Source organism: Indicator indicator, chromosome 18 (assembly GCF_027791375.1).
Source record: "Indicator indicator isolate 239-I01 chromosome 18, UM_Iind_1.1, whole genome shotgun sequence".
NCBI lineage: Eukaryota > Metazoa > Chordata > Aves > Piciformes > Indicatoridae > Indicator > Indicator indicator.
Window position 1 is genome coordinate 16,885,566 of NC_072027.1, and position 12,748 is coordinate 16,898,313.

At 43.2% G+C, this 12,748-nt stretch overlaps 1 protein-coding gene across 2 annotated transcripts in view; it reads left to right on the forward strand.

The window, feature by feature from the left end:
- The window catches only part of LOC128973008 (follistatin-related protein 4-like), a 266,784-nt gene that overhangs the window by 79,565 nt on the left and 174,471 nt on the right, over positions 1–12,748 (forward strand). For both annotated transcript variants that reach the window (XM_054389163.1, XM_054389162.1), the window contains one exon: positions 5,666–5,914. In XM_054389163.1, the coding sequence (XP_054245138.1) occupies positions 5,666–5,914 (249 nt within the window). The remainder of the gene's footprint in view (positions 1–5,665; positions 5,915–12,748) is intronic.

The window sequence follows — 12,748 nt, forward strand, 5'->3', positions numbered from 1 at the left end:
AGCTCCAAAGGCTGGTAATGAAGATAATGAATGCACTGGTGCCATGCCCCTATTCCAGGTGATTTACTGTGGCTTTTCTCCCTCTCCACTTTGATAACAGGCATGCAATGAAAACCCGAGGAACTCAGAGAGCAGATGATTATAAAATCCCTGCTTTATGTTTCTTTTCTTATTGCATACTGACAATGTGTACAGCACACGAATTTGCTAGTGAGCAGAAGCCAGGTGCAGCAGTCATGCCTCTGAACTTTTGTTATTTCCAACCATGACTTGGTTATTAAAGTTGTGCTGTGGGTGGAAGGTTTCAGGTGCTGTGCTGCAACTTCTGACTTTGTATCTCTGGCCAAAGTGAAGTTATGGCAAGTGAAGTGTGTGGGGAATGTCTGGTCATGTGTACATGTGCATCATCTGTGTGTAAATGCACACTGGGACAGATATATCTGTGTGTACGTGTTGTGTGTACTGGTAACATATATTTGCCATCAATAAACAGTGGTTACAGGTTTGATATTTTAGAGCATAGAAGATTATTTCATGTAGGAGAGGAAGAATGCTGAAAAACTGATGTCAAGGTGCTGGCAGAATGGCTCATGTTTACCTCACCCATTTACTTGATGGAAGCAACAACTAAATTTAGAGACTGATTGTTTTTATCCTGGTTTAGAGGATTTGATGTTATTTTAATTTTGTTGGAATATTTGTAATGTGCAACAGTGTTTTTGAAGGACTTGATGCTGAAGCTCCCAGTTATACCGGTCGCCAGTGCCCTATTAAATTGTGCTGGGGAGGCTTAGGTAGAGTATTAGGAAAAGTTTCTTTCATGAAAGAGTTGTCAGGCATTGGAACAGACTGCCCAGGGAGGTGGTGGAGTCACTATCCCTGGAAGTGTTCAGGAGATGTGTGGACATGGCCCTCGGGGAGACGGTTTAATGGCCATGGTGGTCTTATATTGGTGGTTGGTCTCAATAATCCTAGAGGCTTTTTCCATTGAAACAATTCTATGCTTCTATGATTTTTCAAGTAGCAGGACAGTTCAGTGTAGGAGAGCAGACCAGATCTCCTCCAAAGCCTTTTCCTTCATAACATATAATAGAGATGAGAGGAGCACCAGAATTCACTATTTCAATCCTTTTTTTAATCACTTCTCCCTAGCACCAACAGAGCTCCTGCCTGCCCAGCATTTCATGCCAATATGAAATGTCCCAGTTATGAAGCTATATTTCAAGTACCAGTGATCAAGGGGTTAAAGAGTGTGCACAATGTCAAGCAAAACTCTCTACAAAACTTCATTTTTCCTGGTCCCTGATAAACCTTTGTTTTTATCACTGTAAATCTGAAAGGGGAAAAAAGTTAGATCTTTTATTGGTGGGTTAACTCTTTGACTCAATAACTCATTAAAATTCCTCCAACCTGGCAAGCTCAGAAATATTGACTTTTCCTGACTTGTAATAAACTAGAAGGTCAAAGGAGCTCTGAGCAGTGCAAAAAGTGCAGTCCCTGGAAGAAGTATCTGAATGTTCTTTATTTACTTTACTAATTGTTCCCAAATTTCTGGAAAATGTTCTTAGGAATGTTCATTATATGATCTCCAGGAGATGTCACTGCCAAGGCCATCTGCATTTATGATGTCTGCTGTAGATCAGAGCAGCATGAAGGATTAGGGCTTAAGGAAGGCCTGGACAAGCATCCTCCTTCTCTTAGTGGCAGGATCTGCACCTCTGCATGCACTTGGCTTATCTATCACAACACAGAATCATAGAAGTGTTTCAGTTGGAAAAGATCTCCAAGATCATTGAGCCCAACCATCAGCCTAAGACCACCATGGCCATTAAAGCATGTCCTGAAGTGCCATGTCCACATTTATCTTATTCTGAAAGCTGCTGTTCATGCTAAAGATACCGAAAAAAAAATCAGGATTCAGGAGCTATTATTGTCTGTATAAATGTAGTTCAAGTACAACTGCATCATAGTACTTCCTGTGCTGTCTTGATGGCTCAGAATCAATCTCTCAGAGCTGGCACCAGCTGAGGACAGCACCATGCATCTGACTGAAGCTTAGTCCAGCCTCTTCAGTCATGGTGGGATGCTTTGATTTAATGCCTCACGTCACATTTGGACACAGCTGCATCCTGCCTACATGTGACCTACCACAAGTACCAGCAGCAACCAAAACTCTCTTGGAGCCTCCGGAGACTTTGGTATTTCAATTTTTAATATGAATTTGGCCTTACTGAAGTCAAAGGCTGTGCCTGCTGCCATGGAAATTCTAAGAGTTTTAATGATAACAAAGCTTTTTTTAAGCACCAGTTTATAAAAATCTTTTCCAGATCCACTCTGGTTACTATGGAGAAGCCACAGAAAGCCTTTTTGCTTCATTCCTTTTGTTACAGTTTGGGTTTATGTTCCCAGATGGAGAACTCCTGTTTAAACACATCTAAGTTGGGTAAAAGGGTAAGAAGACAAGACTGAGAAGGGATCTTCTCAGTGCTCTGCAAGAGCTAAAGGCTGGGGGACAAGAGGATGGGGCCAGACACTTTTCAGTGGTGCCAAGTGACAGGACAAGGGGTAAGAAGAACAAACTGGAACCCAGGAGGGTTCCATCTGAACATTGGAAGAAAATGATTTCCTGTGAAGTTGCTGGAGCCCATGGTGGCATTAGTTTAACAGCTGGACTCAATGATCTTGGTGGTCTTTTCCAACTGAAACAATTGTATGATTCTTTCCTGTGAGGGTGTCAGAGCCCTGGAGGCAGGCTGCCAGAGAGGGTGTGGAGTCGTCTTCTTTGGAGAGATACCAAACCCAGCTGGGCATTGTGATCCTGGGCAAGCTGCTGTGGGTGCCCCTGCTATAACAGGGTGGGGTTGGATTGGATGATTTCTAGAGGTCCTTTCCAACCCCTACCATGGTGGGATTCTTTGAATCCAGGCACTTGCTCCAGCTGATCCAGTGGGCAGGCACCTGAAGGACACCCACGTGTATCTCAGCATCCTGAAACACACCTGACATTGCTAATTTTTTTGTCACGTTATTAATAAAGTGACTGAATTCCATACTCTTACAAGGATAATTAAAAACAAAAATGGAAAAGATAATCAAGTGAAATTACCAACTAACTGCTCACACTATTTACAAGCCTCACTCTATTGCATGAAAATGACAAAGTGTCATTTCCTTGGGTTAAAATGTGATCATCTGCCAAAACAAGTCACTTTTGGGTACTTGAGTCTGAGTCGTTATATTGTATTAAAGCCAGAGGATGGAGAGAGGAAGCCCATTCCCATACACCCAGGAAACACCTGACTTCTCAAACTGATTTCTGGCTACCCTTGAGAAATTTGGGATTCCAGTGGAAAACCAAATAAAATCACCCAGTTCAGAAACTTTTGTAAGGCTTGTTAAAAGGCTGCCTTCATCTCAAAGCAAGACTTTAATAGGAAAATAAAGATGATATTGCCACATTGGAGAGTGTGTCCTCTGGCTGCTCATTAATTTAAAGACAGAGAGCTCATTTACCTTTTACACACCACTAAATACGTTACAGATAGGATGAAGGCTCACAGATTATTTCTGTACTCCCAAATGCAACCTTCTTCCTTACCGTATCAAAACTCTAAAAGAGTTCAAGGGTAGGCTGGGTTCATGACAAGCACTGACTTAAATTAAGACCAACCAGATGAACCCATCACACAGAGCAAAACCAAAACCCAAGTAGCTTTGTCATATTTCTGCTCATAAAAAGTTGCTTCTACACTGCAGGAATGGGAATTACTGCATTTGCATGTAAAAAGCCAGTTTGTCTTCAACTAACAGTGAGTTTCTGCAGGCAGCTGGACATCCAGTTCTACTGCTGAAGTTTAGAGGTTAGATCAGGACCGGAGCCAAAACTAGAAGCTTTAATTGTAGAATCATAGAATTGTTTTGGTTCAAAAAAATCTCCAAGATCGAGGCTGACCAACCTAGCATCACCATGGTCACTAAGCCATGTTTCCAAGTGCCATGTTCACAGGTTTCTTGAATGCTTCCAGGGATAGTGACTCCACCACCTCCCTGGGCAGCCTGTGCCAATGCCTGACTACTCTTTCAGGAAAGAAACTGTTCCTAATCTCCAACCTAAACCTCCCCTGGTATCATTTCAGGTGATCTTTGAGTGCATTTTGGAGGATTAATGTGGTGCTGTAAGATTTGTCCAATTGGATGCTGAAGCACCCCTGGGGCAGTGCTTCTACTTGAGCTTTTTCTTAAAGTGGAAACTTTTCTGAGAGCCAAACCTCCATGTGGTAAATGTAGACAGCAGGAATTTGCTTCCACATGGACTTGCTGGTGCAGACTGAGTGCCTGGCATGGTGCAGCTGGGGGCAGCCACTGTTGGAAGGCTGTGCGAAGCTGGCAGGGGGGTGTGCACCACCAAATGTTTATTCCTGCTTTAATTATGCCATTTGCAGCATCCCTCAGTGATTCTCAATTTCGTGTACTCCAATTAGCAGAGAATACTCTAATTTCCTGGAACTCTCTTGACTGAGTATAATGATAATTATCGCTCTGAGTAGCGGCTTGTTTGGAAGCACCTTGTCCTGTATGAGTTACTATAATGTGCTGGTGCAAGCATTTAAGTGAGGAAGCTTCAGAAGCAGAAGGTGTTACAGCACAAGGGCAACTTCCTAAACCTTTTAATAGTATCAAACAGCAGGATAATGTTCTGAACGTTGCATCCAGTAAATTCTTGAATGTAGTAGTAAGTTCTTTTTCATCAAATGTCATAATTCAGAGGGTAAGGAGAGATACTGGTGGTCGCTTTTACAGTGAGAAGCATCTTCCCATAACTTTCCCTTCTGTGATACTCTTCCTTGGGGGCTATTTTTTTCAAAAACTCTCAGCAACTCTTACCCTCTGAGCTTTTGGTGAAACTTGTGTGAACTTCAGCCTTGGGGATTTTCTGCTGCTGGCTCTCAGGGTGGAAGACTCTGAATGCATGCACTGGTGCAGAAGCTGAAATCTGGTACTTAGGTCATTTTGCTGCCCCAAAATGAAGCTCTGGAGGAGCATCTGGAGGAGTGTAAGTTTTCAGAATTGCTTCTTGAGTGTAGCTCGTGGGCAAAAATTGGGTACAGAAATACCCTCACTGGGTTTTATTCCAGGGTCTAGTTTTGCAAAGGGCTAAAAGAAGAAACAGGCATACATCCATCCGTTTCTCAGTAGACTCTTTGAAGCACATTCTTAGTGTTGTGAGGAGGTGTGGGAGCACAGATGTGAAGGCACTCTTCAAACTGCTGCTGTTCAAAGGATGCGCTTTTCACCCCAGAAACCATGCACAGTGAGTGTTTTGGGTGGAAAAGAACTTTTAAGATCATGAAGTCCTAATGTTAGCCCAGCACTGCCAGGTCACCACTAAACCATGCTCGTCAGCATCACATCCACATAGTTTTTCAGTTCCTCCAGGGATGGGGACTCCACCACTGCCTCGGGCAGCCTGTTCCAGGCCTCGACAACCCTTTCTGTGATGGGAATTGTTCCTGTTATCTGACCTAAATCTCTTCTGGTGAAACTCGAGGCTGTTTCCTCTTGTCCTATTGCAGATCCTGCTCGTGTAATGCCTGTGTTGCTCTAACAGGTAAGTGTGGGTCATTAGGCATGTGTTGCTCACTCTGATGTTTTCTTCTCTCCCCAGTGCTTTATGGGCAGGATGGCCTCCATGCATCATGTGAGAAGAAGTACTGTGGCCGGGGTAGTAAGTGTGTGGTGAACAAGGACACCAACCAGCCTGAGTGCAGATGCATAGAAAATTGCAAGTCCAGCTACATGCCTGTGTGTGGATCTGATGGCAAATTCTATGAGAATCATTGCCAGCTGCATCAAGCCTCCTGCCTGCAGAGGAAAAAAATCTACATTATCCATAGCAAGGACTGTTTCTTCAAAGGTAGGAGATCATGACAAATCAATCCTTCTGTAGAAATTGCATCACTCATTTTACTGTAATCCTGCTGAATGTTATGGTCTATTTCTATCAGACAAAATATTTTAAGGATGATTTATTCTAGGACACTGTAGAATGTAACACGAATGTGTTACGTGCCTATCAAGCCCCTGAGCATCGTCATCACTCAAAATGTAATCAAAGTGGGAACTGGTAAATAATTAACATTGCTGTATGCATTGTAGTTGTGCTGCTCAGTACTTCCAACTGCCACTGTAATAACTTTTTACAACCCAATTCATTTGGGGAGGCTTTGAACAAGACAAAGACATTAAGATAAAGTATATGGTATTACAAAAAGTTTGTTGCAAAAATGAGGAACAAAAACCTGTTTAGGCAAATGACATGGATGAAGGAAAGGAGCTGCTTAGATTAACTATGAAGAGCAGGAGGTGCACTGCCAGAAAAGTTTTAAATAACTGCAGAGACAGCTCTGGTTGCCAATAGGGTCTGTACATCCTCAGCTGGTTTACTGGCTCAGTAGCATAATTTCATTATCATCATTGCACCAAATTACCAAAGGGCTGGAGTCCTGTGTCTTTGCCATTAATGCTTTGCTTGCTGTGTAGCGTCCTGTCACAAATCAAGCGAGGTTGCAGAAGCAGAGGCGTGTGATAAAATGCCAGGGGGTGGAAGAAGTTGTAAATTGTTGTACTTCTAATGAGAAGTTTATAAAGGCCTCACTTGAGTATGTTTTGAAAACTGATTGTCAGATGTGACTCCATGTATCTACAGGAAGATTTGAGTGGGTTGTGCAAATCTATCTGGTGATATTTACATGATCAAATATGAAAATAATTCCTTTATATTCTGCTCAGTGGGCACTTGAGCCCTTGAGATATGTGTACAGAGCTATCCATCATAGGTTCTTCTTTACTAACATGATGCTAGAGGAGCCCATTTGCGGAGTCATATTAATATATTGTCAAGTTACTGCTCTTGTGCTTCAGAGGAGGCCTGGAGTCTGAGATGAGCCCAACATTTCTGGAGTTATCTAGGCACTGCTTGGCATAGCATTGCAAAGTCCCATTTGTCCTGGAGGTCTGGCTGTGGATGGGATGTGGGAGCTGGGGAAAAGATCAGCTTGGTGAACATCAGCTGGGCTTGGGTTTGGCACAGGCATGCTCTAAATTTACCAAGGCAACTCATTAAATTGAGGACTAATAAACCTTGTATGAATTTAATCATGGAGAGGGGTGACCTAAAAGCATACTTGGAGCAGGTCAAGGTGAAAAATGTTTTTTTTCTTGTCAATTTAAAAAAGAGTGTCTAAAAAGAATACATGTGCCTTGGTCCTAGTGATGATGTTTCTGCCTCTGAGTACTGAGTTTGATCAGAACTGGAAACTATCTTCATCTTTGAATCTGATGCAGATAGGGCTGCAGGATGAGAAACATCTAAAGAAAGGGCAAATCTTAATTTCAGATGTGCTCAGCACCCCTGAACCCCACTTGATGTTTTATTCCTCCAACTCTCCAAAAAGCATCTTCAGTTTTTTCCCTGCTGTAAGTAGCTCACCTTTTTACAATGGTGCTCCTGGCCTGGGTTTTATTCATTCCTTATCATATACAGTGTTAAAGAAAATGAGTTCTCATTGCAGTAATCAGTGCCTCTGCAATGGCTTGTATTATACCTAATGATACAATGCCACGCTTGAATACTTCCCTGAACACACCATGAAATGATGTCAGAAAGTGGTAGTTTTGTGTCCCAGTTTAAAGTAACCCTTAAACTCTTGCCGTGGAACCCTGCTTAAATCTGCTTTTCAGCAAAATAGCAGCTTTATGGCAGGGAAGAAAGAAACAAACTCTCTTCTCTTCCTGCATGAATAAATCAAAAAGTGCTTCACACCACTGTCTGCAGAGATAAAATGTAGGAAAAAGACTTTACCTGAAGGGGAGGATAATCCCACAGAGGGGGGGGCTCCAGAGGATTATTTGGCTTCAACCCTTGTTTCTGCCATGCAGTTTCTGAGTAACCTTCTGTATGTCTTTTCATTTCTTTGGATTTTATTCGTAAATCATAGAATTATTTGGGTTGGAAAGGACCTTAAAGATCCTCTAGTTCCAGTAACTCTGCCACAGGCAGGGATACCTTCCACTAGACCAGGTTGCTCACGGCCATGACCAACCTGACCCTGAACACTGCCAAGGAGGGAGCATCCACAAGACCTGTTCCAGTGTCTCACCACCCTCACTGTAAAGAATTTCTTCCTAATACCCCAGTCTGAACCTTCCCTCTTCCAGCTTAAAGTTATTGCCCCTCATTATACCACTACAAGCTCTTGTTAAAAGTGCCTTCCTAGCTTTCTTGTAGCCCCCTTCAGGTACTGGAGGGCTGCTCTAAAGTTTCGACAGAGCCTTCTTTTCTCCAGGCTGAACAGCCCCAACACTCCCAACCTGTCCCCATAGGGGAGGTGCTCCAGCTTGCTGATCATCTTCATGGCTTCATCCAGAAGCCAACAGTTCCATGTCTTTCTTGTATTGGGGGCCCCAGAACTGGACATAGTACTCCTGGTGGAGTCTCGCCAGAGCAGAGGGGGAGAATCACCTTCCTAATCCTGCTGGTCACACTGCTTTTGATGAAGCCCAGGACACAATTGCCCTCTGGGATGCAAGCTCACATTGATGGGTCGTGCTGAGTTTTTCCTCAGGTGACACCCCCAAGTCCTTCTCCTCAAGACTGCTCCTCAAGCCACTCCTCACCCACAGTGAACAATGATAGTGTTTTCTTTTCAGTGGAACTTTGTAGTAAGCAATTCAGCTGCAGGTTCGTAAGCAATGTCGTAAAAGTTAACATCAAATGTAAGACTTCATGAGTGGAGGAAAATCCTAAAGGTGTAAAACATCCACTAATACCCAGCTGAACTGATATATCTGCCAGCAGGCACGTGCTTTCTGTTTGGTTTGTGTTGAGTAGATAGCTTAATTGTTTGAGTGCAGTTAGGCTGATGAGTGGGCTGCTTCATGTGGGTTTTTTTATCCCAGCTGACTTGTTCAATTAAGACCTAAATCCCTGCACAGGGCTGAGGGATGCCTCAGATTGCATCTGTGTGCTCTGCCAGTTTACCCAGTTATCACTGACAAACTGGAAGGCCTTAAAGTATGACAGAGATTAGATAGTCTGATTCCTCTTTGACTGAGTGAGGTCTACCCACGGTAAACTGATAATAAAGCAAAGGTCTTGGCGAGGGGTGGGAGGGATTGTGTGTTTTGGGAAAGGATTTTTTTTGGTCTTGTAACATAGTCATCACGTGGAGTGCTTTGTAAATACTGGTGTATAGCAAATACTCATGTGTGAAAAGAAGCATTGCTTGATTGTGGTACCTCACTTGCATCTCATTCTGTACTACCACCAGTACTGGGAAGAGCAGCAGAGAGTTTGGCTCTAGGCAAATGACCAGTTTCTCCTTTGCCCAGCCTGGAATGAAATGGCTCCTTGAAAACCTGAGAGGCATACAAAAGATATCTGGTTCCAGCCTCCCTGCCATGGGCAGGGACACCTTCTACTAGACCAGGTTTCTCAAGGACCCATCCAACCTGGCTTTGAACACTTCCAGGTTTGAGGCCTTCACAACTTTTTTTGGGCAACCTGTTCCAGTGCCTCGTCACCCTCGTGGAGCCCAAGAAGCTGAAAACAAACTTGTGTGCATTCAGACATCCAGATTTCCCTATAACATGAATACATGTCTCGGAGAACAGTCAGGAAAGTCACTTAGGCTTGCTTGGGTGATGGTGGGCTTTGTGAAGACATCAACTCTCTGGTATCAGCAAACATAGGTTGATTGCCTCAGCCTTGTGTCTGTGAAAGGTTTCGTGGAGGGTTTAAGTCCTTGGTGTGCAGAGCTGGTGACCATGCCCAAGGCTTGGGCTGGTGATTAGACATATTACATCCAGAATGATTTCCACATGGAAATGTGAGTGAAACATTGAGAATTCCCAGCAGGAAAGATCTCCCCAGGCTTCATTCTGCACCCTCTACTCCAACACAGTTCCCCATTGCTGCCATGCACAAAACCACATATGCCATCCTTTTTTCTCATCTGACAAAGCAAATGACAAATAGGTGGAAAACTTCCCTTTGAGTATGGACCCCAAAAGGAAACACTGTAAAGCAGAAGTCCTACATGCAGAGGTCTCAGGAGAAATGTCACTTCTGCTCATAACTATTCAGATTCTTCCTGAGATTTGTCTTCACTGGTATGAATCAGTTTGAGTTTCCCATAGGAAAATGTGCTATTTAAGGTTTCTCTACTATGTGACAGGATTTGGGGGTTTATATATTTGATTTTTCAGTTTGCATAGTCATTTGGCTGGAGTGTTGGTATTTTTGACCCACTAACAAGATGCCTGGGGATCAAATGCTTTTTCTTTTTCTTAAGAGGTTTGTCTTCCCCAAAATTGCTCCCAATATCCATGAAAACCAGAAAGGTATCTGTGCCCATAATGACAATTGTCCCACAGATGTCCAAAATGAGCAGTTGGTCTGGAAATGTCCCTGTTTGGATAAAAGCCTTGGATCCTGCAGCTATAGCATTTTAGTGCAGTGATTTGGACTATGCTTTGCAGAAGCAGGAGTACTCCTTTTTTTCTACTTCTGCTCATTTTTCTTTCCTTTTGACTTTTTACACCCACTCGGTCTCTTCACTCATTTTTCTCACGTTATTTTTGGCCAGTAAAAGCTGCACACACACCACTCCAAACAGTTTTTCTTCCCTTACCTCATTCCTTCCCCCACAAACACCAGAGCAATGCCTTTCTCTAGCACTATACATACATTAGCGAAGAAACTCTTTCAGTTTAGAGTTATGCTTTTCCATTTTCAGGATTTAGGAGTAATTTTATTCCCTCTTTCTTTCGCTTTCTGCTCTTTTCTGTGGGATCAGCAATCCTAAAGCTGCCCTGCATCAGCCAAGCCCCTGCTAGATGAAGGCAGCAGTGCTGCTTGCCTCATCTTATTCTGTGTTTTCTCCAGTTCTGACATCCTCCCTTTATCCAGGTGTATTGGGTTTTTTATCAAAAGCTCAGCTTTTCTTACTGGGCTCTGTAGGAGCTTTGTGCTGCAGCTGGTCAGATTTAGTTTGTGCTCTGGCATTAATTCAATCCCACTTAGCTGTCTGAGTTCCTGACCTTTCCATTATGTAAATGCACTGTAGCTCTGCCCCTTCGTTTCTTTGTTGTTTATTTTGTCCATTCAGTCCAATGTCTCCTCAAGCTCTAATTTTATGAGAGCTGACAAAACATTTTGTGGAGAGACGGGGTGCTATAAAAGCACAGTCATGTCTGGTATTTGGTTCTGTCTGAACATGAAGCAAAGCTGCTGTGCTGTGAGGGTGCTGGAGCCCTGGAGCTGGCTGCCCAGAGAGCTTGTGGAGTCTCCTTCTCTGGAGAGATTCCAAACCCACCTAGACCTGTGGATGCTGGGCAAGCTGCTGTGGGTGCCCCTGCATCATCATAGGGGCCAGACTGGATGATCTCCAGAGGTTTCTTCCACTCCCTACTATTCTGTGATTCCAATCCCATTGTCTTCCTTCCTCCAGTCTCTCCCAAAATGTCAGTGGTAGTTTTGTCAATAATTTGGTCCCATTGCTTAAAATATTTGCCTTTTAAATTTCTTTCTATCAAATGCATGAAAACTGTGTTGTTCCTCATGCAAGGTCACTTCTCACCCTGTAACATGAATCATATTTTTGTATAGATATTGATCTCTATTTGGGAACTTGGGAGGAAATCCCTATGGAAAACCACCTGCCTTTCTCACCTCCATGACACACACAGTCACACTGCTGGACTTGAGCCTTTCACTGTTGCTCAGAACAGTATTTCATGCCATAAACGTAGATATAGTGTTCCAGAGCATGCATGCCCATGTGCTGGGTTGTGCTGCATGCAGACATACATGTGCAAGCATGTCTGCATGCTGAAAGAGCCAGAAGGACTTCTCTCCTGGCATTCATGCACATGTAGCATAGAGAATGGAGCCTGGCTCTGCATGGGGTAAGAATGAGGAACACAGAGAAAAGCTGAAACAAGAGGTTCAGGCTGGATGTAAGAAGAGGGTAGCTGAGTGTGGGGCAAGCTGCCCACATGCCACTTCCATCTCTGGAGTTTTCAAGACCTGAACAACCTGATCAGACCCTGAACTAAATGTTTAAATGCCAAGACCTCTTCCCACCCCCCTCCTCATCAAAGTTTTACAATTTCATGGCCTAAAATGGCATCTTTCATTTTCAACTTCTCATCTGTCTGTCTTCCTGTTCTAAAAAAGTTTCTTTCTAATTATGGGAAACGATCATCCTCTGCATGTTGACAGAACATTTTCTGTGCTTGAATGTAAATAAATTGCAAACCTGGAGGAACAAAACAAAACCCAAGCAGGGTAATAACTGGCAAAATATCACTGCAGTAATCTCACGTAGATATCAATTCAGCCTCAGGTGGTGCTGGTGGTTTATTTCCTCTGTACTTTATTTGTTGTCCATGTGTTAGTTTAGTGCTTTGTTACTTGCAGAAGTAATTTGTTCTGGGGAATAGCATTTCAAAACATCTCTGTGAAGGTGTTGAATGTTTTGCTCATTTAGTGCTTGCAAGAACAGACAAACTTGCTCCAGTTGGCTTCTTTGCAAACTGCAAAGGAATCTGCTCCATTAAACACTCACTCTCTCTCTCTTTCTCTTTCCAGCTGGAAAAAAGAGAATAAATCTGAGTGTGAACTAATGGTACATTTCCCAGCTGGCAATTAATATTTGCTGATTTAACTTTGCAGCAGTGCTGACAG